The sequence below is a fragment of the Apodemus sylvaticus genome, chromosome 10, assembly GCF_947179515.1.
Source record: "Apodemus sylvaticus chromosome 10, mApoSyl1.1, whole genome shotgun sequence".
Classification (NCBI taxonomy): Eukaryota; Metazoa; Chordata; class Mammalia; order Rodentia; family Muridae; genus Apodemus; species Apodemus sylvaticus.
The window spans coordinates 89,790,768-89,816,808 of NC_067481.1; the positions used below are offsets into that span (position 1 = coordinate 89,790,768).

Sequence of the window (26,041 nt, forward strand, 5' to 3'; positions counted from 1 at the left end):
AGGCCTTTAGCTTACAGATTAGAGGCAATGTATTTTAGCGTACAATTCTAGAAATAGGAAAGATTGTTAAAATGATATCCTTACTGAACTGTGAGAATTGGATGAGGAGACCGGGTCCATCAAGGAACTGGGGACACAGCTGGTACTGGGCATAGGCCCTTCATCTTTTGGTCCTGCTGTGGACCGAAGATGAGATCAACAAGACAGAAGCACAGAGTTCAAAAAGCTGGGAGGTGTATGCATTTAATCCTAGCACTCGGGAAGCAGTTCCGGGTCAGCCTGATCTAGAATGAGGTCCAGAATAGTCAGAGCCAGAGCAAGATGGGAAGGTGGAGAGAGAGGAAAAGGGAGAGAATGAGAATATTGAGATCTCAGGGAGGAAAAGGGAGAGAATGAGAAAATTGAGATCTCGTAGTGCTAGAGGTTGCCTTGACTGTAGGAGAACTTAGCTTAGCATGGTTTCTACACGGTCTGGTCCAAGCTTAACTAGATGGAACTTGTGAAGTTTTAGAGACCAAGTCCCACTCTGAGAGCCATATCCACAAAACAAGACCAGGTATCAGCATATAGCAATTTCACAGACTGTTACTTCCGGGCTTTATGTCTGACACTTGGTCAAGCGATATCACGCTTCAGCATGGTCCTCACAGTGATGGCGAGGGCTGTGTGTGAAGGCCTCATTGCTCTTTCTGTTGTTCAGTCCACCTTGCATGGCCCTCTCGGCATCTGCCACCAGTCTCACTGCCAGTGACTGGTGACACATGCCTTTAATCCCAGGACTTGGGAGGCAGAGGCAGGTTTCTGGCCAGGACTACAGAGAAACCAGGTATCAAAAAACAAAAGGGGGAGGGTAGTGGCTGTGGGCCACAGGCCTGTACTGCCCTGGGCTGGGTGCAGGTGCTATAAGAAAACAGGTTGTGCAAGCCAGTAAGCATTCCACATCCCCTGTATCAGCCAGCTCCTGCCTGGACTTCTTTCCACACAACAAACAGTGGAACAAAAGCTTAAGCAAAGCTTAAGGACTTTCCTCCCTAACGTCCTTTTGGGCTTGGTGTTTCATCACAGCAACAGTAACCTTAAGTAAAACCACACATGACCTACCAAACTATCCCATGTTAATCAAGTACTTTTTAAACCCCCCCCCCCCCACCTTTCTTCTGCATTTGGAAATCAGTTAAAACAGGGAAGTTAGAAGAGGCTCAGTTGTGGAGCTGGAGGGACAACTCTAAGAGGTTCAACTCTGCTGGATGGCTGCTCTTTCAGGTCTCTGGTTTGATTCCTAGCACCCACAGGGTAGCTCACAATGGTCTGTAACTGCAGCCCCAGGAGATCCACCCAGGGGAACACCCTCTTCTGGCCTACTCAGACACCAGGCACACACCCATGGTGCACAAAGAGAAACTGTGGGTAATGACAGCTACCGACTGCACAGTTGGTTTCGCTACCAAATGTATCCTCCAATAGACTAGGACATCCAAAACCTAAAGAAATATTAAAAGTGAAAATTAAAAGTAATATGACAAAGCTTATGGACTTATGACAAAGTATGGACTTGGCCAATAGATTACAGGTACCAGACATCAGTGATTAATATACATTGCCCTCAATTGAGATATCAGTAACCAGCTTGCTTTCACAATTTTCACGGCAACCAGAGAATATCAACTTTCCTTCCCAGATGCAGTGATTTTGAATGAAGCAATTACACTATGGTATATAGTGAGCTTCTCTTCAGTAGCCATTTCCAGCTGCAGATAGCCTTTGTACATGGAGAGCTGAATTAACACTCAAACACAGCATCCTTTCCACATCTTACCACCCTCTCGCAGTCACGGTCTATCTTCCTCCTACCTCCCTGCTCACCGCATTCCCAGGAAGGTTCTGCTTTACACTATAGTAAAGCATTCCTATATGCCCGGGAGTCAAGACAATGACAACAATTTCAATTTTTCCTTTGCTTCTCAAACAGGCTTTGCCTAGTAAAAATAAGATGGACTGGAGACAGCTCGGTGTTAAGAGCACTTATAGCTCTTGCTGAGGCCCAGTTCACAGCATTCACACTGCAGCTCCAACCATCTCACTCCAGTTCCAAAGGATCCAATAGTCTCTGGCCTCCCTAGGTACCAGGCAGGCACATGGTACACATACATGTATGCAAGTGAAAATAAGAATAAAACCTTTAAAGAAAAAGTTAAGATTGGCTTTAGAATAAGTTCTTTCATATTGTGTCACCATGGTATCATAGACATCCTGACATCTCAGGACCACCCTGTCAGATGTACACTCACGGCAGAGAAAAATGGTCTCATTTTTAGAAAAATAAGAGGCTTTCACACCTGTGTGTGCTCTGCAGGTGTGTTACCTACACAAGAGACTAGATACATAAGAGCTCATTTACTGAACACGTTATCAGTGCCAGGCACTGGAGACACAGGCGTGAGCAGACCTTTAATACCCTTGCTCTCAGGGAGTGTGTTATGTCCTATCAGGTAACGGCAAAGAGAATCAAGCCCGATGATGAGTCGGGGTGGACGCAGCCGCCCCGCTGTGGATGGAACAATCAAGAGACGCATGTAGTAAAGAGGAGGATTTATTTGGAAAGTGGGGTATAAAAGCATGATTCTAACGCTTATTTAGAATATTAACAAATTAAAAAAGTTAGAAACTACAGAAAAGGTAGACACCCAAACCCAGCTTACGGCTACATAGTACAAACAAGTAGAACCCCAAATTTTTTCATGCAAATAAGCATTAAGGGAATGTTTACAGAGCAGGGCACAACCAATATTTTTCAAATTTACATTAAGAAACTGTACATAAATGGAAAAATAAATTAGATCATTTACAAGAAGTGCTTTATAGGTTACAATAGGCTATAACTTAGTCTTGTTATGCATAAAGTTTGTAGTACATCATACATTTTTACATAAGATTTAATATTAGAAGACTCTAAACATAAACAAAGCTTGACCCTGACAGGAATGATGCAGCCAGCAGAGTAAGGCAGCCTGCGCTGACGTGAATGTGTGAGTAAAGGAAGCTGGGACAGAAACCACCGAGGAATGATTTCATCAGAAGGAACAGGAATGCCCATCACTCCAGTTAAATGCCAGGAGGTCCCTTAACTCCAACACAGTGAGTAACAGTGACAAAGTATTCGAACCTCACTCTCTGCAGGGTCCAGGGATTACAGGCAGGAATAGGACACTACAGCATGAGCCTTAGATTTTATAAAATTATTTTTCCTTCTAAATGCTGTAAACTCTAAAGGTTCATTCAGAAAAAACTGGCCAATTTCCAAATGGCTTAGTAGCAGGGTTAATTAAGTACGGAGTGACTCTCTGTGACATCCTGATGACCCCCAGTCACAATGACACTCAGTTTTGAAGCACAAAACCAAAACAATTGTGATCTCAAACTATTTTACATCACTTATGGTACTTTAAGGTTATGTAAAAATGAAAATGCTTTCTGTGGAAGTTACATTCTTTACCAGGTCTTTTAAACATAAAATTAACAGCAGCTGCAGTAAAAAGAATCTAAAGCCAAAAACTTTGTTTAGAAGACAAACTAGTTTGTGAATTAAGATCAGATCGCCAAGCATCAGGATTCCAGCATCAGCCCACACTGACTTTTAGGATGACATTGGGTCAGACACAGGTCTACTCCCACAGGTCAGAAAAGAGATCTTAAGGTCTTTTACTGCCTTATTAGGTAGGACTGTAATCCAGTCCAACCTACGTGCAGGTGATTCCATTTTTATTCTGTAAATGTTCCTGGAACTGTGTGTCAGACAAATACAATAATCTCAGAAGAGCTTTGTGTTCCCCCACCTGTGACCTCACACAATGATTAGAAATAAAAACAGGTCAAAGAGAGGGGCTACTCAAATTCCAAATATAGCTAATACTTCGACATTTCTGAATTTTGAGCGGTATTTTTATCTTGTACAAATGAAGAATAATAACAATCCCTATATAATTTTGAGGTTAAAAGTTAAAATCCAAGACATTACAGATGAATGTACACATGTATTTTCCAATAGCTATCACAGGAAGTAATGACAATAGCTTTTTTTTCTGGTTTTGTAAGTACTTTCAAAAGTAAATTTTAATTTTAAAGTAATAATTCATGTCTTTCATAGTAAACATACACTAATGAAAGACAGGAATTATTAAAATACTATAAAGCACTGACAATCAACTCTTGAACATGATAGCATCTGAAATGTGTAAGTCATCCGTAAGCACTGCCAGGAATGGAGCAATTGTCATGCTCAGGCTCCTAGCAACAGTGTCATTTCCCACGGTGGCCACCGAATTCCTGGTTAACAAATAAAGAGAACACTTGAAGAAGCTAGGCCAATGACCAGAACACTGTAAAACATTGTATCAAAGCAGAATCCCTCATGTACTGAATACTTAAGACAGCACAGTGGGGAGTGTTTTAATTTTGCAAGTAGAATAAAAGACAGCAAAAACTTGGGACACTCTTTACGTTGCTGTATTGAACTGGCTATCTTAATACTTCAAAGGAAAAAAGGATTACATCAGTATATTATTGACACTGAGACAATCCCTGTTACCGATTGTAAAACAAAAATTTTGTGATGCAGGCTGGATGTGATGGCACATGCTTTTATTGCCAGCACTTGGGAAGTAGAGACAAGGGGATCTTTAAGTTTGAGGCCACCTGGTCTACATAACAAAAGTTCCAGGACAGCCAGGACTACACACAGAGACCCTGTCTCAAAAAAGCAAAAACCAAACAAGACACAAATCTGGTGACACAGATGAAGCTAGCAGGCGGTATTGCTGAATGAAGTGCACTCAGTGACATAGGAGCCTAGGTGGGAAGACAACAGAGGCAATCACCTTAAATATTAGTATTTTTACAAAAGTAGTTCTATTGTTTTGTCTACACACTACAAAACTGAAGTTGAATGCAAAGTAATGTACACTCATTTTCATTATGCTTTATCCGTTTTTTGTATAACCTAGAATTTCTGAATTATATTCGAAAATGCCAAACATTAACAAAGATAAAGTGCTCAACAAAAGATATTATAAACTAAATAAGAAAGTACTTTGTTTCTAACAAAGTAGTTTTATAAAGGATATTTAGAAACTGTAGCCAGATGAACTTTCCTCCCTCAAGAATGTAACCCACAGAACAGCATTATCTTTAGGAATGGGCACCTAACAGGAGGCAATCCTTGCACTCAAGGGCACATCCATTTAGAGCTTCCGAGAGTCCAGTATTTGCAAATAACCTTGAGGGGGCAGGCTTTCGATTATCATGCATATTATTGGCCTAGCCTTGGCAATGACTTTAACCTAAAGAGAAATCCACTACTCCCCGACCTACTCAGAGTAGCCGAGGAAGGAACTGCTATGCTATGGCCTGTGTATATACAGATGCCTGGAGAGGTTTAGTTAAAAGGCAACCTTTTGGGGGAGAGGTGGTGTTTTAGATTTGTGTGCGTGTTTTACCACCAAAACCATGGCTGACAATGCTCGTAGCATTTGAAAGTTATCAGAATTTTTATAAAGACTCTTTGTATGTATAAAAAATAACAATGAGATAAAAAGTGTCTCTTGGTAATCTTTCAAAATTGACTGCACAAAACTCAGAAACTTTAGAAACTAAGTCCCTGGAATTAATTTTGCTTCCATGAAGGAAATATATTAGTTTGGTAATTGCTAACTACTAGGATGTGTCACAGGTAGTTTTATCAGTATCAGTTATTAGAAAAATCCCATACACAAGAGATGACATGATGAGAATATACAGTATTTTTGAAATAGTGACAGCTTATGTGTGTAAAATAAACTGGCCCAAATAAATGGTCTTGTCTTTATTTTAAAAAAGAAGTTATCATTTCCCCCCTTCTCATTCTTTTAAAAGCCCATATTCAAAGTTTTCAAGGACATAATAGTGCTCTCTTGAAAGTACTCCCAGCACACCTTTAATCTTGGCATGCAGAGGCAGAGGCAGGTAGATTTGAGTTTAGAGCTTGCCTGGTCTACATAGCCAGTTCTCAGCCATCCAGCGATATATAGTTGAGGCTGTCTTAAACAAAACCAAAACAAAGTAGCTTTAGAAAAACACTAACACGGTGGGCACTAGGGTGGGCAGTCCAAAATTGAAATGTGTCATTAAATATAAAATATATATCAACTGAAGACTAAATAATGAAAACAAAATAAACAAGAGGACAAAACACATCTCCCAATTTTTTGTGCCAATTTCACACTGAAATAACATATTAGATATACTGGTTAAAAAAAAAAAAGGTACTAAAATGACCTTTACTTATTTCTTGTTAGCTTTAATGCATTTACTAGAAAAATTATAAAATTATATATAGTTTACACTTTATCTATTAAATGGCACTGTTTTAAGAACACAGACCTTTAATTAGGTTGATTGATACCAGAAGCAAACCTCCATGACAGCATGTATACAGGGAATTAATTTCTCAAGAGCAATAAAGGTTAGATTAGAATCTTGGTAGCCTTTATCAATTATGATTCTGTATTATTAATTCGGTAATTACAGATTACACTTAAAAAAAGGTAAATGTAAAAAAAAAGAAAAAAAGAAAAAAGCCGGGCGGTGGTGGCACACACCTGTAATCAATCCCAGCACTCTGGGAGTCAGAGACAGGCAGATTTCTGAGTTTGAGGACAGCCTGGTCTACAGAGTGAGTTCCAGGACAGCCAGGGCTATACAGAGAAACCCTGTCTCGAAAAAAACAAATCCAAAAAACCCCCAAAAAACAAAAAACAAACAAACAAACAAAAAAAAAAGGTAAATGTATGAACTAATTGGTTCACTTTATGTGGACCTTAGTAGTTAATTTCAGTTCCAAATGGCAAAATGTTAGTTCTATATAAACCAAAGCAGAGTGGTCAAATTAACATAAGAACTGTCAATCTTTTAAAGATAGCCCTAAGCCTATAGTTGCTAATGTATAGAATTTCCACAGTAGATAATCTACAGTTTCTATCATTCAATTGTTTTCTTATCTGCACACTCAAGTAAAAAAAAAAAAAAAAAAAAAAAAAAAAAAAAAAACCATTTAAAACAAAGAAAGCAGTAGTATCACAACTGGAATAAGTGGCTACTGAGATGCAAACACTGACATCATTGTAGACTTAAATGTTTACTGGGCAAACACTTTATTCATATGCTTCCCTCCCCAAATACTATTTGTATGTTTGTATTTTTAGGTAAAGAAAATTGAAATTTAAACACTTGCACATAAACTACACAGAGACTGGCCCTTTATTTACCCTGGAAAGAGGGTTTCCCTATGTAGCCCTGGCTGTCCTGGAACTCACTCTGTAGACCAGGCTGGCCTCGAACTCAAGAGATTCGCCTGCCTCTGCCTGCCAAGTGCAGAGATTAAAACCATAAGACACCACACTTGGCTCCAGAGACCTGTCATTATCAAGCACCTCTTGACAGTCTGTTGTAAACTCTGAATACTGGGGTCTCAGAAACTACACTGAAATATTCTTTGAAATGTAAACAATCTCTAACCTCTTTAAGATTACTTCCAGAAATATCAGAAATTAATATAGGTCTATTTCCCTTACAGACTCAACTTTATGGAACTAATGGCATCCAAAATGTTACTCTGAGAGATTTTAACATTATAAAAAAACAGGAATTCCAACCCAAGAATAAATTTCAAGCAGAAAGACAAATTCTGGATCTGCAATGCTTTTATGACCAAAACCCATAAACATTGATCTATTTGTAATTTAGCAACACTGTTCCAGAGTCATGTAATTTCAAAACATTCTTTTAGACAGCATCTGATTCTGCCCATTGCTACTGTTTACAGCAGGATATAAATCAGTGTCCATAGTTCAGATCTAATGATAAGAAAAGCACATTTGGGCCTGAGATACACATGGTAGAGAAAGCAGAATGCCACTCACTCTACCCATATTCCATTTGAACAGTCCAAGGACTTAACTAGATAGACTCCAAAGTATGTGATTATGCCCTCAATTTTAAAAACAGTAAACACATATACTGATTAGTGCACGAGATAAAGAAAGTGTAGCGCCAAATGTGCAAAAACCTCAGGGATTCAATAGAAAATTCAGGTTCATGTTTAAACACAGTATTTCAACTCATCATCTGAGAGAAAATCATACTTATGGGCAGAGGTCATATAGACATGTTTTTCTGAGGATATGTTATAAAACTACCAGTTAATACTTAATATTGCCCTTTAACATTTCTAAGTCACAAAAAATGATCTTTGATTGCCAGTACAATAAATTATGAGTGTTACTTCCTGCTCACTAGTAACCAAACATACATAAAACAGACTCAAACAAATATTTAGAATCAATTACTTTGCATAAACAAACATTTCTGAGATTTTAAGATTTGTGTCTGAGCACAAAGTACTACAATGTTGGCTGCATCAAATAAATAGAAAATCATTGAGAAAAGTTCAACAATCAAGAGGCTGTATTGCATTTAAGATGAAACGCTGGCTATCTATACATACAAGGGGACATCATTGAGGGATATTTCCCATTGTAGGTCTTTCCATACGGCAAAGCTCACGAGCTTACCGTTCTGACATTTAGAATGAACACAAATAGAGTTACTCTTTATCCTTTGGTTCCCAGGGACAAATGAAGAATGCAGTTTCTGGATCAGCTCCTGCTGGATGACATTCCTTAGTAAAGATCTCTGACGTTTTAGCTGAAATTTGGCAGTCCAAGAAGTGCACCAACAGCTCCAAAGTATCCCTGCATGATTTTTAATCAATTTAAGGCAATGTAGTTTTTAAATTAACTTGTAAGAACACATTTATATAGCCCTCTTTCACAATATATGAAAGGGTACATCCCATAAAAACAACAGCTAAAATCCCAGCACTCAGGAGGCAGAGGCAGGTGGATTTCTGTGAGTCAAGGCCAGCACCAGGACAGCCAGGGCTACACAGTGAAACTCTTGTCTTGAAAACCAACCAACCAACCAACCAACCAACCAACCAACCAACCAACCAAATCTGAGAGAGAGCAAATAAACCACCTAATGATGCACACCAAGGCTCTTGAAAACCAACCAACCAATTCTAAACCCACCAGACAGCAAAAAGTCATGAAGTTCAAGGAAGAAATTAGTGAAATTGGAATTAAATACACAACGTCAACCAATGACCTGACTGATTCTTTGGAAAGTTGGTAAGACTGACAACCCTGAGCTGATCAGATAAAGGCATAAATTAATAAAATCAGAGGTCAAAAGGATGTTGTTACTACAGACCCAACTAAATGTAAAAGTATCCATATACATAAATAAATCTTTAAAAAAGTGTAAGCTGCAATCTGTATACATTATAGGAGTGCAATCCCTCCCTCCCTTTAGTCAATAAACAAGAAACTCCTCATAACTCTGGCACTCTTAGTGTGTGCCTTTGTAGAAGAGTGAGAGAACATTCCATTCTGATTTGTATAGAGAACTGAGACAGTGAGATATGGAAGCTTCTTGTAGCAATAATTTGAATGTTCCTAATTCAGAATAATGTAAGCATTTGAATTCATTATAGAAAACTGATTAACTGCACAGACTAGAATTTAACTGGATATCGTGAGTAGCAAAAAACGGGAAAAAAAGTAGCAAAAAAGGTTTTGTTTTTTGACACAGAGTCTTGCTGTGAAACCCTGGCTTGCTTGGAACTTTAATAGTCAGGCCGACCATGAAGCTACCAAATATCTTGCCTCTGCTTCCTGAGTTTTAGGATTATAGAAATGCAGCCATTAAGCTCAACAAGAGGAAAACTAATCCTACAGATTTCAAGCATTTATAATAGGGTTATTTCTTAGAGCGGAGGGAATTAAAAATAATCTTCTTTACTTGGATAGCCAGGAATACAAAAGTTGTCATACGCATGCATCTATCTGTGAAACAAGAAACTTCCTATTGTTCACTTGGTCAGAAGAACAATGAAATTCTCATCAGTGAGCTGCCTATGTGGTGGCTAACTCCCTGCCAAACTGAAGCAAATCAATTTACTTAAGTTAATAATTTGTGGCACACATCTGTAATTTCATGATTTATGAGGGCCTCAAATTCACAGTCTGAGCCTGGATGTGTAGTGTGACCTTTCAAAACACATGACTTATGACCTAGGCCTAGGAAAATAACTCAATTCGTAAACATAAGGAACTAGGTTTGATTCCTAAAACAAAGGCCAAGTGTGGTGGCACATGTTTGTATGCTCAGATCTGGGTGAGGCAGAATCTTTGGGGTTTGTAGTCCAACCAGTACAGCCTCACTGGTACAGTCCATGCCAGTGAGAGACTCTTGTCTCAAAGACTGGAGTGTGTTCCTGACGACACCTGAAGTTATTTTCTGGTCTCTACTTATGTACACATACACATAAAAATAACTTACATTTTTACATATATAAATACAAGATATATAGAAACAGAACAATTTCATACAAAATGCAGTTAAGTGACCCACAAAAAGTGTTTACATACCTCATGTTCTAGAAACAACGCTTTCAACTGACCCTTTGACCAGTAATCCAAGGCATATGCCAGAAGTTTCATAGAGAGAGTATTGACACGTAAAAAGTTTCCGACAAAGACAACCCGATTTATTTTCTGAAATAAAAGAAAGTGGCTTTTAAGGGCATTAAAATATTTATGTAAGAATGTTGGTATCATGCATCAGTACCTACAAATTTCTGCATGGAGTTATATAATTCTGATTACTCAAGAATTAGATAATTTACCAAGATTCCTGTACAACAGCAAGAGTGAACTCTGATGTCTAATATGGACACTGGACTTTAGTGTTGATGTTACGTCACTGCACATTCCTGGACTACAAATAGACCAAGAGCCAGAGTGTGTGAGTCAGGGAGGCTGTGCATATGTGTGGAAGGTGTGGCAATGGCCTGTTCTTTCCTTTTTAGTTTTACTGCAAGCCTTACATTGATCTACTTAAGTTATAAATATGCACCATGATATGCAACCTGGTCCCTACATAGTCGCACGGTAGAATGATTGGGGGAGGAGAGCATGAAAGGTGAGTAACATGAAAGCTAAGAAAGATGAGTAAGATGTAAGGCCAGAGGAACAGAAGGTATAAAACAACTAAAACAGTTTGGGAGCAAGAGAGATGACCCAGTAGCTAGGAGCAGGAGCTGACAGTCCAGAGGACCAGGGTTCTATTTTTAGAACACCATCTTGGCTGTTACGATCATCTATAATGCTTATACCAGCAAATCCAATGTCCTTTTCTGTCTGCTACAGGCACTGTGTATATATGGTGTACAGATACACATGCAAGAAAAAAAAACTATACACATAAAATAAAAAATAATTTTTTGGGCTGGAGAGCTGGAGAGTGAAAGTATTCATTACTGATAGCAAACCCCAGGGATACTCCTGTCTCCCCATTCATGCCTACTGGGGTTATAGAGGCAAAGCCACATCTGACACTGGTGCTAGGGATTAAAATTCAGATCCTCATGCCTGCACAGAAGCCACTGAGCCATTTCCCCAGTCCTTCATAATTTTTTTAAGGCAAGCAGCACACATCACTCAAACAGCATGAAGAGCAAGTCTCAATGCCTTCATAGCCCTGTACAATGCTGCTTGATCCATATGCAACAAGGCAGCACTGTAAAGAAGCCGAGGGCAGTAAGAAAACTTCCAAGCATCTCACTAATTGAATACTCCACGGTACCCCTTCAACAGTTATCTCAAAATGTTTTACCCACATTTGGATTTAGACTGCACATTCATTTCTAAAGACATTTTGAGAATAAATATTTATTTGTTTTATGTCTGGCCCAGGTTGGTTTTTTTGTTTTGCAGGGCAGGAGACTGAACACCAAGAACATTGCCATTTTCTATTTCTCATATTTCTTTTCTTCTTCCTGTTGGTTTTTTTGAAGCAAAGTCTGTATAGCCCCTGGGGGCCTGGATTTGAAGACTCCTAAACTCAGAGATCTGTTTGCCTCTGCCTCCTGAGTGCTGTATTTGTCATGGAAAAAATGTAACAGAATAACTAGGTAAACAGTATTTATTTTATCTGCTTGGGAATGTAACAAAATGGATCTCAATCTGAGTGGCTCACTGGGAAATAAAGAAACTCTGTCAGTTGCACAGGAATCACCTTTTTAAAAATTATTTTTATTATCTTAAAATTTTAAAAAACAAAAGATAAGGTCTGTCTTTTGTAACCCTAAATGTCCTGGAACTCGCTATGTATTACACTTAAAACTCACAGAACTCCCTCCTGGCTGATTAAAGGCATTAATTAATTAAAATGCTGGGCGTTTCTGCACAATTAAAAAAGGGTCTTGGATGTCTTACCTCATTGACAGCACACATTCGTGCCACGGAACCAATGTTATTGGTGATAGTAACTAAAGTAGCTCTTGCCAGATCCTCTTTACTAACACTTTCTCGTTTCTCCTTATAAATCATATTACCAAAACTGCAAAGACAGAGTCAGAGAGAACAAGTCAATTCTACTAGTAATAAATAACAATTCACATTAACTTACATATCGATAACAGCTCTATGAAGTTAGGCCAAAGAACATGAGCACATAGGGAGGCATCAGCTTAAAACAAAATCTATAAGGAATAAGCAGCATTTTTTAAAAGAATTAAAAGTTAAACTTGTCTTTAAAAAAAAAAAGCACACTTCTTTGTTACTAGTAAGCAAAGATTTATTTTATCTATATTTTAAGACCTTTTAACACAAAAAATGAAAACTATTTCAGAAAGTCAAAAAAGTACAGTGATTTGTTTTTAAAGTCAAGATATTGTTAAAGATGATGTCATCTCGAGGCTGGAGAGATGGCTCAGCAATTAAGAGCACTGACTGCTCTTCTGAAGGTCCTGAGTTTAAATCTCAGCAACCACATGGTGGCTTCACAACCATCCCTAATGAGATCTGATGCCCTTTTCTGGGGGTCTGAAGACAGCTACAGTGTACTCACATATAATAAATAAATCTTTAAATAAAAAAGATGATGTCATCTCTAATGTCAATCACGCAAGCAGCTACAACTATCCTACAGACACAAAAGTCCCTCAAGCAGTATACTGTCTAGGGCAGCACTGTCCAATAGAAATATGTACCATATAACACATTATTTATTAACCATATTTTTAAAAGTTAAAAATAAAGGTGAAATTAACTAGAATTGTTCATGTAAGTGTAGTCATTTGGCCATGTGGCACACATTAACTACATTCCAAGTACTTGTTGTACTTAACAAGATGTGTATCTTAAGAGGCTATCTATCCTATGGACAATGCAGGCCACACAGGGAGCAACAGAGACTAACTATAACAAGACAAAACAAAAATCAGAGACCCCCCCCCAAAAAAAGATTCTGTTTTTTGTGATAAACAGTTGAGAAGGAAGGTTTTCCATAGTAAAAAGAAGTTTAACTAGTTTTTTAAAAAAGAACATTCTGCACAGAAGCAACAGAGGTTAATGTCACAAAAAATAATGAAACATGTATGAGATCAAAGATGACATCAAATGTAAGGAGCAAGGGGTCTCAGAATACAGAGTGCTGAGGAGGCAAAGTCCTCACTACTAGAGAGCACTGGGTGTCCTGACAAGCAACAGCCAACCACAACATAACGGAGATCACATATAAACAAAGGTATTTAGGAACACAGGGAGGGATTCATGAAGTTCCACCCTTCCCTGAGGATCCAAAAGTTGATGGGGAAGGAGAATGACACACATTTTCTTCAGTGGCAAAGCCAATGTACCTATGAGTGACACCAACTAAACTCATTAGGTTGTGAAACAAAACAAAGCACCTAGCAAAGCAGAAAGTGGAGGGGACAGCTAGTCAGTGGACCAACACAAGTGGGAGGCCACAGGAGAGGACAATGGAGATAAACCAGAGAAAAACATTCACAAATGAAATGCAACAATGAAACCTATTAATATATATATAAAATATGTTAACAAACACTTTTGTTTAGGAACAAATTTAAATTAGCAAATTTATAGACATTCTAAATGTCTGAAAGGCACAAAAGAGCCTTAAACAGGTTAAGTTCTATAACAGAAATAACATAAAAAGATATCACTTTTCAAATATTTATTAATTCTCTCCCTCTCTGTGTGAATGCATATTCAGAGCTCAGAAGACAACTTGCAGGAGTCAGTTCTCTCCCTTCACCATGGAGGTCCAGGGAACCAACCCCTGGTAGACAGACATGGCAGGAAGCACCTTAACCCACTGAACCATCTTACTGGCCCAAGCTGTCATTCCCCTAAGTTAGCAAAGCTGCTTAATGAAATCACAAAAAATAAACAGAACATACTCAATGCTTCTATAACTTTAACAGAGGTTAGCAATGATACGTCCAGAGTAAAAAACAAATGTATGATGAAGCTATCTCAAAATCAGTGGAAAAAATAGTAAACAGGTATTTTGAGAAAAAAATTAAAAAACTAAAAAAATAAAAAAACTTAAAAAATAATAAAGTGTGAGAAAAAATTACAGGTTAATTCCTTTATATATTTGGAATGTGGAAGACTTACTTACTATGAATCAATATCCAGAAGCCATAAAGGAAAAGACTGATAAATTCAACTGTGTAACAAGCCAACAACAAAGCCATCAACAATCACTACAAGCACCATTTAAGGTTCTCAGCTGACTGTTAGTAGAGAAATGCAAATTAAAACTACACTAAGCTGCTGCTTCCTTAGCAGACCAGCAAAGCCTCAGTTTTACAGCACACTTGTGCACTGTGTGGAAAGACTTTTATGTGGTCAAACATGTACTTGGAGGGCATGTTTAACAATACTGTACAAAGCACTTGTCCTCTATCTTTGGGAAGGTAAGCTTCAGACAGGCTATAACAAGGACAGAGACTGACTAAAGCTACAACATGGAAAGACTTCTTTCTAGGACATGTGATTATCTTAGAGTCACATATGCCATGTAGGGGCACAAGTTTTTGGATAAACAAATTATAGGATATGCTTTTTATTTGTATATAGTAACAGGAAATAGATGCTTTGGAATAAAGAAACTTCTGTTTTCCTCTTTTTGTCTTTTTAAGACAAGATCACACTGTATGGGCCTGACAGGCCAGAAACTCCTTTTGTAGATCTGGTTGGCTCAAAAACCAGAGCTCACTAAGCATGGCAGCATTTGCCTTTAACCCCAGCACTCAGGAGGCAGAAGTAGGATCTCTGTGAGTTTGAGGACAGCCTGGTATGGAAAGCAAGTTCCGGGACAGCCAGGTCTCTTACACAGAGAAATCCCTGTTGTTTCTGAAACAAAACAACAAAAGATCACAGAGCTCCACCTGCCTTTGCTTCCTGAATGAGATTAAAGCTGTGTGATACTATGCCCAGTTGAGAAGTTTTTGTTCAGCAGTGCAGGGAATCAAACCCTGGCCTTGCTCCTCCACTGAAAACCATCACCAGCACAAGGCTGTTTTTCACAGGGTACACACAGGATAAACTTAAATTAATTTTTGTTGACTGTGCTGTAACTCGCTCTGTACATCAGGCTGACCTCAAAACTCAAGAAATCAGCCTGCCTCTACCTCCTAAGTGCTGGGATTAATGGTGTGCACCACCACTGCCTAGCTTGAATATTTTTAAACTCCAATGTTCAAAATTTGAACTCTACACAGAGAAAAGGAAATCATCCTTAAACCTTATGGCATATTATTTACCAAAAACTAAACAGACAACTTGAATAACAATATAATTTACCTAGATGCCACAGCCCAACCCGGCAGACCAAATCTTTCATAATCTCCTCCATAAATATCTCGGACCAGCCTATCAGCTTGGGTGCTGTCTCCTTTGGATGCCATTTCCAGAGCCTCTTCAAAACTTTCACAGCCAGTCAATAAGCTACATAAACCAAGAAAGGTGCCCCCTCCAAGGCTAAAAAGGAAAATAAGGTATACTTGTTAAGTTGCATTTTCTTTTCCATAGTAAAGACATTCACTATTGAATAGAGGAAAAACATGGTAAGTGCTAAACACCAACATGATAAAAAATAAGACTACTTAGTAAAACCAAACCCGTCATATAAAAGGCTAAATCTGCTGGGAGAAAAACCCCACCTGGCATCTAATAACTTAAACTGAATAATTGCTAAAAATATACTCCTGTGTATGCATTGAAAGAAACACTAACAGGAGATGGATAAGACCATGTGCTACAATGTTAGCCGAGACAAGACCTCAAGTTCTGGGTTAGCCTGTGCAACACAAAATGTCTGTGTACTAAAAGTACCATACAAAAAAGGAAATCTGTGGTTTAAATTCCTAATAAATGATTTCGTGAAAGGTTTACTTAGTTGTCCAATTAGGCTAAAATCAGTTCTATTATGATATAACATGAATAGACAAATGCCCAGAGAAGTGTATATACCCAGCTAACCATCATGTTAAAGACAAACTCAGTGTCATTCTTATATCTTCTTGGTTATGTTCATAAAATGAATGTAATTGTGTAGCTTTCTAGTCTATAAATGCAAAATTTTTGCTTGCTAGTCTCACCTATGTTTCTATTTTCCAGTAAACCAAAACAAGAAATGTTTGTCTATTATTATTTAGTATACAAAAGTGGGCTTTTAGAGTATTAATCACTATTAGAATAGCGATAGTTTAAATATTTCAACAGGAGTATGGCTTTAAAATTACTCCCTCATAAACCCATATAAAATTTAAAAATCTTTGTTCCCTTACCAATCCTTAAAAGTTGATGAAATATGGAGAATTAAGAATTATAAAACTTTAAAAATTCATATTTCAGGTTATTAGAAGGAAAGTTATGGTCTATTTAAGAACTTTTATTCAATAAGGAGTTCACATTAAATTCATCCTAAAAGTGAACTACAGGCGAGAGGTGGCTCAAAGGTTAAGAGCACCGACTGCTCTTGCAGAAGACCTGGATTCCGTTCCCAGAACCCCATCAGGCAGGCAGGCAGCTTGCAACCAGTTGTCCTCCAGTTCCAGGGCATCTGACATCAACCTTTGGCTTCTGTGGACACCCCCACACACATATGTGGAGCACATAAATTCAAATACATATAAATAAAAACTGAACACAAAAGAATTAACCACTACACTATCTGATAGTGTACTTTAAATGAAAATCTATATAGTACACAGCAAATTTTATGCTTAAATATACCTATTAAAAAGGAAAAATACAGAAATTAAAGAAAAATACAAGCAGATACTGTGCTTCTTCTAACTGCCAATGTTAGCAACTCTGTTAAACTTAGGAGAAAAACAGTGAAATTATTCTATATAAAAATTAAATCACTATGGAAATTCTAATGCCAACTGAGTGAACCATAAGTAAACACTTAGGGACTTCAGTTTTAAATCACTACATAAAAATCTTACAAAAAGAGATCTACAACCTTTTAACTTAGCATATCTACATTCTCTCTGAAGACATTACCGTTCTGTGTTTGAGTGTTTTGCTTGCGTGCATATTCCAACCCCATGAGTGTGCATGGCTAGTGCCAGAGGAGGCCAGAACCCCTGGAAGTGGAGTTAAAGATGGCTGTGAGCTGCCATGTGGGTACTGAACCTGAACCTGGGTTTTCTGCAAGATTAGCAAGTACTCTTAACTGCTGAGCATCCCTCCAGTCCCCTATATATTTTGCTGTTGCACAAATGTGTGTTTTTTTTTTCCTGGTACAGCTGCATGGCAATATATAGCAAAACCAGCTGGGGCTTAATTCAGTAGCGTATAACTTGCCAAGCAATAGTATAGCCTCTTTTGATCTCCAGCACCAAAACAAACAAAACAAAATTCACCCCACAACTTTCATGCATAAAGCATGATGAATGATATAATCAAACTAAAAAATTACTACCTTGTCCCAGTCACTCTTTTATAGTTGTCTTTGGAATGGACTGCTAAAATACTGACTCCTGAGCCAATATTCACTACCAGCAGTGGGTAAGGATCATCCAGGTTAAAAGGCATCTTTTGGCATCGCTCAGGTTCTGAGGCATTAGCAAAATAATAGCATTCTGCCTGTCCATTGAAACTAACAGAGTCTATATACAGCAAGCCCTTTACAAGGCAGTCAAGTTCATCCAGTTTGTGCAGGTGGAGGTTTCCAATCTGAAAGAAAAAAGCAAAAATCAGAATTTAAAAAACATCAAATATATTTGATTTAATTATAATGTATAGTTTACAGAAATTTATAAAACTTCAGCATTATTTTTATTTAAGGCGCTGCAGGTTTCATTTTGTTTAGGGTCAAAATCTATAGGATTGATTTCGTGTACTCCACTGGGTCAGATTCCCATGGATGAAGAGAAGGCAGGTATAAAATAACATTTTGGGACAGAGATGGCTCAGCAGTTAAGAGCACTGGCTGCTCTTCTAGAGGACCAGAGGTCAATTCTAGCACCCACATGGCAACTACAGTTCCGGGGAATCTGATACCTTCTGGCAATTGTGGGCACTAGACAGGCACATGTCACAGACTTACATGCAAGCAAAACACCAATGCACATAAAATAAAACTACCACCAAATTAAAATAAATAAAAATATGTAGTAGACAGGGTCCTAGGATAGCAGACATCTATTGTGCACAGAACAATTGAGCAATTCTCTGCATTATCTTTTACTATTTGGTCACACATTAATTTTAACTACTAATGCACACAAACATGAGTATTACTCACATAGTTTCAATGTATATATTAATTGGTTAGGATGGCATTCCAAAATACTGAATTATATGCAATAAAATTCCAAATACAGAAACACAGTATCCCTTCAGTAGTTCTCTTGTCACATGCATTACAACCTCAAGGACAGGGGTGCATACAAACATAACTTATTTCAGGAAATATAACCAGTATGAAAACAAAAATAAAAAACAAAAAATGCCAGGAGGTGTGCACGCTGAAGTGGCGCAAGGAGAGGCAGGCAGATCTGAATTCCAGGCCAGCCCGTCTATAGAACTACTTTCAGGAGAGTCTCAAAACTACACAAAGAACTCCTGTTTTGAAAAAAATAAAATAAAAATAAAAATTAAGACAGTAAGACTGCAGATTCACAGGGTCTCCCAGCACTGCTCTACCACGTGCACCACATTCTATCAACACACTGACCCAAGCAGTGTAGACAGCCCGTTGCTCCAAATCAGTATCTAGTCTTGCACATTCAACTCTCAGAAAAAGGAACATTCTAATCATTGGTTCTCAACCCGTGGGTCAAACAACCCTTCCATAGAAGTTGCCTAGACCACCGGAAAATACAGATATTTGCATCATGATTCATAACACTAGCACAATTACAGTTACGAAGTAGCAACAAAGGTAATCTTTTTGGTTGGAGTCACAACAACATGAGGAACTGTATTAAAGGGTTGTAGTATTAGGAAGGTTAAGAACCAATGGCTTAGACAGAAGCCCAACTTTGTATTTAAAACTAATATTGACATATTAATATTAATTTTGGGTTTTCAAGTAATAGACACCTACCGTGCGAAAATCTTTCTCAAACTTGTAAGCACCACCTCCTGTAGCACTCAGCACCGTTTGTAAGGTTGAGAAATTTTTATCTCTCCCCATTTGGATAAAAGTAGGCAGGTCCTGGGTTGGAAATCTGATAAAGTGCAAGTTTCCTCTTCGTCCAAAAAGTGTTAAATCCTTCAGTTCAAGATGTACATCCCGGATGCCGGTAGATCCATATGCTACATTAGAGGTCAAATATTTCCGAATACTTTTTAAGCTCTCAACTTCCTCTTGTTCTTCCTCTGCTGTGATATCAATAGGTTCAAAATATGAGAGCTTTACTAGTGTTCCTCCAATGTCCATGCCAAACCAAGGGAAAGCTGTGAATTAAAGAAAAACACACACACACACACATATATATATATATATATATATATATATATATATATATATATATATATATATCAGGAAATCAAACTAAATAAATGGTTAATTAGCAACAAACTTCAGTTCCTCTGAATCATGTGCTTAGTGACACTTAATGACTTTTGCATGTAACTCACCCTTTCCTCCAGTTTTATCTGCATATGTTCTAAAGACTTAAATGATTACTGAGACACTGTGGTTTAATTCTTTATCCAACAGGTACCCTTATTCATTCATTAAATTCTTATCATGTGACTCAGCAGACAGCTACCCTGAAACTCACTCACTCTGTAGACCAGGCTAGCCTCAACTAAGAGATCTACCATCACTGCCCCACTGACAAGAATTTAAACTAATTGATTATCACTAGGATTTGATTATTATCATTATTATTATATTTCATTTTTTGATAAAGATAGTTGTGAGCTGCCACATGGGTGCTGAGAATTGAAGCCAGATCCCCTGCAGCCCCTCTACAAATAAATTTTTTAAATGCAGTGTACTCTTTCTTTGCTCATTCAGCATATTAAATATTTTTGGTACCTTCAATCAACAGCCCTGAACTGCCCCGACAGGGATAAGCACATTTGGGCTAGGATTAATATTCAGGTTTAGAACTTCAGCCAACTGTGCTATATGGCTCTGGGTTGAAAAAAAATTCTGATGCCTCCTTGAATGTAGAAAATGCTAAAAACAAAAATTAAGCCTGCTCAAAGGCAAATGCCTAATACAACTAGGGAACTAGAAGAAAGATTCAATCTGAGAAAATAGTCAAGCACAAAAGATCTTGAATGCTAGAACAAGAAACTTAGTCTTGAATCTAAAGATAATTTCAAGCATAAGAAAGTGTAGTTTGGCTGAACACCAAAAGGGTTTCTCAACTAAAAATATGGGATAAATAGACAAAATTATAAATTAGGCATTTATAAATTAAAGACACCTAGTAAGTAGAAAATCAAAACAATTTAGCAATTATTTGAAAATTACAGATTTCTGGGCCCTCACTCCAGTGCTAGACTGTATTACCTGAAGGGTTAGATTTGGGAGGCTAGAGAGATGGGTCACACTTAGTAGTGTTTGCTGCTCTTCCAGATGTCTTGAGTTAATTTCTTAGCACCCACACCAGGTGGCTCACAAGTGCCAAGAACTCCAGGGGACCTGACCCCCAACACCCCCCCACCCCCACCCCACCCCCACCCTTCCTGAGCCCATGGGCACCATGCACATATCTGGTGCATGCAGGCACTCATATACAGCTCAGTTAGGTAAAAAGAATGTGGTATCACTAAGTGCTGCTTTCAGTTCCTAAAATCTAGAATTTCTTGAGAAATTCATTCACAGTTAATGAATGGCTTAAAAGGTGGGGGAGCTTTCATTTGTAATGTTACAGGTCATTTCCCTGCCCCATCCCCAGTAATGTCTCTAATGCAATACTGACAGGAGACTTTTATATCCAGTGTTTAAACAAATCCCTTTTTACATTTCATGGTTTAAAAAAATTTGTCTCCTGCTTTTTCTTTTCTTTTTTTTTTTTTGAGGGTGAGCTCATGCTGTAGCTCAGATTGACCTGGAATTATATGTTTATTTATAAATTATGTATTTATAGCCTCAGTTGGCTTTGAACCTGCAGCAATCCTGATTTAACAATGTTGGTATTATGGGTGTGAGCCACATGTCCTAGTTATCCTACTTAAAAAATGGAAGTGGGTGACACTTATCAAGGGAACTTGAATTTCCCTCAGAATTGCTCTAAATCTTTCAAAACCCATGTTATTAATAACACATTTTGGTGATGCTTGATAAAATAACTTTTTCTTCTATTAGCCCAACTAAAAGAAGTTCTATCAAGTGATGCTTAATTCTAGATTTCATAATTTGGAAGAATAGAAATCATTTAGCCAAAATCCACTAAAAGTCAATATTTGCATCTTCTCTCCCCAGTCTCATTTGGTTTTGATCATTTAAGAAAACCTTGGTGTGTGCTAGGCAAACACTCTGCCTCTGAGCTGCACCCCAGCCCTTTATACACTTTCTCAGGCTCATGTCAAACACAGGTGTAAAAATACAAATGCGAATGCCACTGAGAGTACAAACTGCAAGTTCAAACGGCTGGTCCCATTTATTTGAAGCATGAAGAACAAGAAACTGTTATTACTGATTAAATCTTTTAGAGAAAGAAAAAACTGGTTTTAAACCAGGGCTTTTGAGACACCTCAGTAGTTACATCCACATACACACATAATTTAAAACAACTTTCATACAACTTTTTTTAAAAAAAAAAATACTTCTATATCTTTTTAAAAGTTCCTTGGGCAAGTTGCTTGTGCCAAAGAATTAAACATGTAATAACTAAGAAAACTTTTCCACACTTAAACACACACAAAGAGACAAGGGCAGCCTGGTCTACAAGCATAGAAGTTCCACAATAGTCAGAGCCATATAATAGCACGCTAAACAAAGCTGCATGCTTCTTACCGCATATGAAAGCTTTCATTTGTTTACAATGATTTTCTTTTTAAAATCAGGAAGATAATTGACTGAAAGGAACTTACTCTGTCAATAGCTCAAATTAAAAGGGGGGAGGTGGGGGATCTACCCTTTACGTTCATTTGCGTTTATGTAGATGTGCAGGGCATGCCTGACACAGTCTGAATGTGGAGATCAAGTGGACAAATTCTAAGAGTCAGTTCTTTTTCCACCATGTAGGTCCCAAGGACTCTCAGTCATCAGCCATCAGCTGTCTGGCAGCCTAACACCTAAATTTGCAGAGATCTTTTCAACTCAGCAATGTTCTGGAATTCATTTCCTTAAGCTAAGGAAAAACAAAAAAACCAGTATTCAGGAGCTGGAGAGCTAATTTGGCTGTTAAGAGCAGGTTTTGATTTTTCTAGAGGATGCGAGTTCAGATTGCCAGCACCCACTTCAGGTGGTTCACAATGCCCTAACAACCCAGCTCAAGAGCCGGCCTGGCAGCTCTGGCCCCACAGAGGCACTCATATACACATACCCACAGCTTCACATTAACATAAATATTTTAAAAATCACATTCAAAGGGCATGAGGAAGGCAACAAGAGCACAGAAGACACATTTTCAATTATGAGCCACTCATCATTTAGCAGACGGCCCAAATCACCAACTTCTGACTTTTCTACTACATTAAAATAGGTTGATAATACATTGGTAAATTCCAATGTTTGGAGTTCATGAATAAAAGAATTTCATCACTGGGCAGTGGTAGCACACGCCTGTAATCCCAGCACTCAGGGAGGCAGAGGCAGGTGGATTTCTGAGTTGGAGGCCAGCCTGGTCTACAGAATGAGTTCCAGGACAGTCAGGGCTATACAGAGAAACCTGGTCTCAAAACAAAACAAAACAAAACAAAAAAAAAACAAAAAACCCCAAAACAAAACAAAGAAAAAAGAAAAAAGAAAAAAAAAGAAAATTTCATCTTCCTTACTGACCACTACAAATATTTTGCCTGGTTTTTCTTTTTTTTCACTTTTTTTCACTTTTCCACCACCGCCCGGCTTGTCTGGTTTTTCTTAATACCTTCAGTATTAAGATTCCCTGGGAAAGATTTGAGTATTTTTGTTTTAAGTAAATTCCTCATTTCTTTTGCATACATATGGGCAGAACCTAAAATCCTGAAGTTTAAGAAATCATGTGGGCTAGTTGTGGTGGTACACATCTTTAAACCACTTGGGAGGCAAAGGCAGGCAGAGTTCCAGGCTAGCCTAGGATATGTAGAGAAACCCTGCCTCAGAAAAATAAAATAAATTAAAAACAAAACAAAATAAAACCCATGTAGCAAAAGGTGAGATGGGCCTTGAGCAATATACAATGCATACCTGTATAAAATTTTAACAAACTAGAAGAGAGAAGAGCCTGATTCACTTACTTCTTTCCTGGAGATGAATTAACACATAATTCAACTTAGATGATAAAAGTGATTTTTTTGTTGTTGTTTGAGAGAGAACTTCTTTTTGTGTAGCCTTAGCTGTCCTGAAACTAGTTCTGTAGAACAGGTTGGCCTTGAACTCAGAGATCTGCCTGCCTCTCATGCGATTAAAGGCACAAGCCACCAAGACCCACCAACCCAATGTAAATTCTACAAGCAGACAAAGTTCACTGAAGGCAGATACAAGAGCTGGGGTGACAAATGTTGAGCCTCCATGCTAGCCTAAAGTGCATTAATTTATCCTAGAAAATGTAAACTTCATCACTGTTTCAGACTTCCTTTTTTTGTATTTGTTTTCTTGAGACAAGATCTCACCACATAACTCCAGCTGGCCTCAGATTTTGGGAAGATCACCAGTCTCTGCTTCCTGAGTGTTGGGACTAAAGCCGTGTACCACTACACCTTGGTTTAGACTTGAACTAAGAAATCAGCATGGTGGCACCTGCCTTTTAATCTCAGGATTTGACAGGCAGAGGCTGGCAGATCTGAGTTGGAGGCTAGCCTGGTCTACAAAGTGAGTTCCAGGATAGCCAGAGATGCAGAAAAACTCTGTCTCCAAACAAACAAACAAACAAACAAACAAACAAACAGAAAGCATCATTAATGCTCTCTATAAGCAGATAATCTAAAATTAAACCAAAAACTGTTTCCCAAGGACTATGCCCTGTAGGTGGAAAAGCAGCACTGCACTTTGAGCCAGTACAAGGAGGATACTAAAAGTTACCGAGGCAAAGTTCTCTTTCCTCATCTTTAAGCACTGAGAACTCTCACACTTAAGTAAATGTTTCTAGACTGCGTTGGAAGCGGTGTCCGTGAGGTTTATGGGAACAGGCAGGTAAGGTTTTCATGTTCCCCTTTACAGCTGACTTCTAGGTGCAGTTGGGAGGACGGCATAGGACACTAGAAACTGTAAAACCCCTAAGACAGGAACACAGATCCCCACATCCCTAGTTTGTAGAGAATGAAAGAATAACATTCACAAAGACTGAGCCAATAAATGGGCCAACTGCAGGAATAAAAGGCATTTAAAAGACACCTTCTGAAACTTGATGTGTCTCTTATAGCAGGGTTAGAATCTTCGCATGTATATGCATGTACAATTATAGAAAAAAGCTCAAGGTATTTGCCACCGTATTAATGTGGTTCGAAATGTTCGAAATAGCTGAAATACGATGTTTAACCTTGTTGTTTAATCTACTTTGTAAAACACGAAAACAGCCGATTTCCTAAATGGTCCAGGCAATTAATTCATCTACAGGCAGATTTCATGCACAAGCGTTGAAACGCTCCAACTGCAACGCAGACAACTCCCAGGAACCCACCTGGACTTCAAGGACACACGCAGGAAACCCAGAAACTGAGTGAAAATGGGAGGGTGGTGGTGTTCCAACCCCTATCTGACAGCCATGACTACCGCTTTTCAAGAGGGGACTGGTAGCTGTGCTCCCGTTTGGTAAAACCCGAGTCCAAATTCTCACGCGTACCTTCCTTGCTCTCCAGAAGCAAGTGAGAGCAGCGGGATGGGGGACCGCAGAAGCCTGGCCCGCATGCATGGGGGTGGGGAAGTCCGCCGCCTGCAACCTGGGGCTGCAGCGATCCCTCCCTTCCCTCCCCGGCTGGCGCCCGCGAGCACTCGCGAGCTTAAAGCGGGCCGCTCCGCCAGAGGCTCCTAGGGCCGTCTTCCCAACCCACGGATCCCGGTTCCCATCTTACAGGGTTTTTTGGCATCCTTGATCTTCATGGCGTCGGCCTAAGGCGCGAGGGGTAGCCTCGGGTGCAGAGCTCAGCGAAGAGAGGTGAATACTCCCTAGCTGGCTGGGCCGCGCGGCGAGGCCCGGCCGGTTCCTCCCCTCAGGCCGGGCGGGGCGGGCCTAGGGCGGGGCGGCGGCGCCTGAGGCCACAGGCGGCCCACGGGGCGGCCCCGCAACCCCGCAAGGGGCGGCCGGGACCGAGCGAGCTGGGGAAGGCCGCGGGCCTCGCCGCTCCGTGGCCCCCCGCAGCCGCTCCAGACAAAAGGCCCCGGTCCCCCGAGCCGCCGCCGCCGCCGCCACCGCCGCACTGAGAAATAGCCCGCCCAGGCCCAGCACCCACGTGACTCAGGCCCCTTCGCCTCTCTCTCCGCGGGGCTGCTAGGAGTTGTAGTTCTCCGCAGC

General features: G+C 39.1%; 1 protein-coding gene across 1 annotated transcript; it reads right to left on the minus strand.

Moving 5' to 3' along the window:
* Positions 1–2,574: 2,574 nt before the first annotated feature.
* On the minus strand, positions 2,575–26,041 carry Pank3 (pantothenate kinase 3). The gene is made up of 7 exons (XM_052194857.1): positions 25,602–26,041; positions 19,531–19,883; positions 17,902–18,155; positions 15,771–15,947; positions 12,372–12,495; positions 10,524–10,649; positions 2,575–8,783 (listed from the first exon to the last, which is right to left on the minus strand). The coding sequence occupies exons 1-7, from the start codon at positions 25,627–25,629 to the stop codon at positions 8,733–8,735; spliced, it is 1,113 nt and encodes a 370-aa protein (XP_052050817.1). The 5' UTR covers positions 25,630–26,041; the 3' UTR covers positions 2,575–8,732.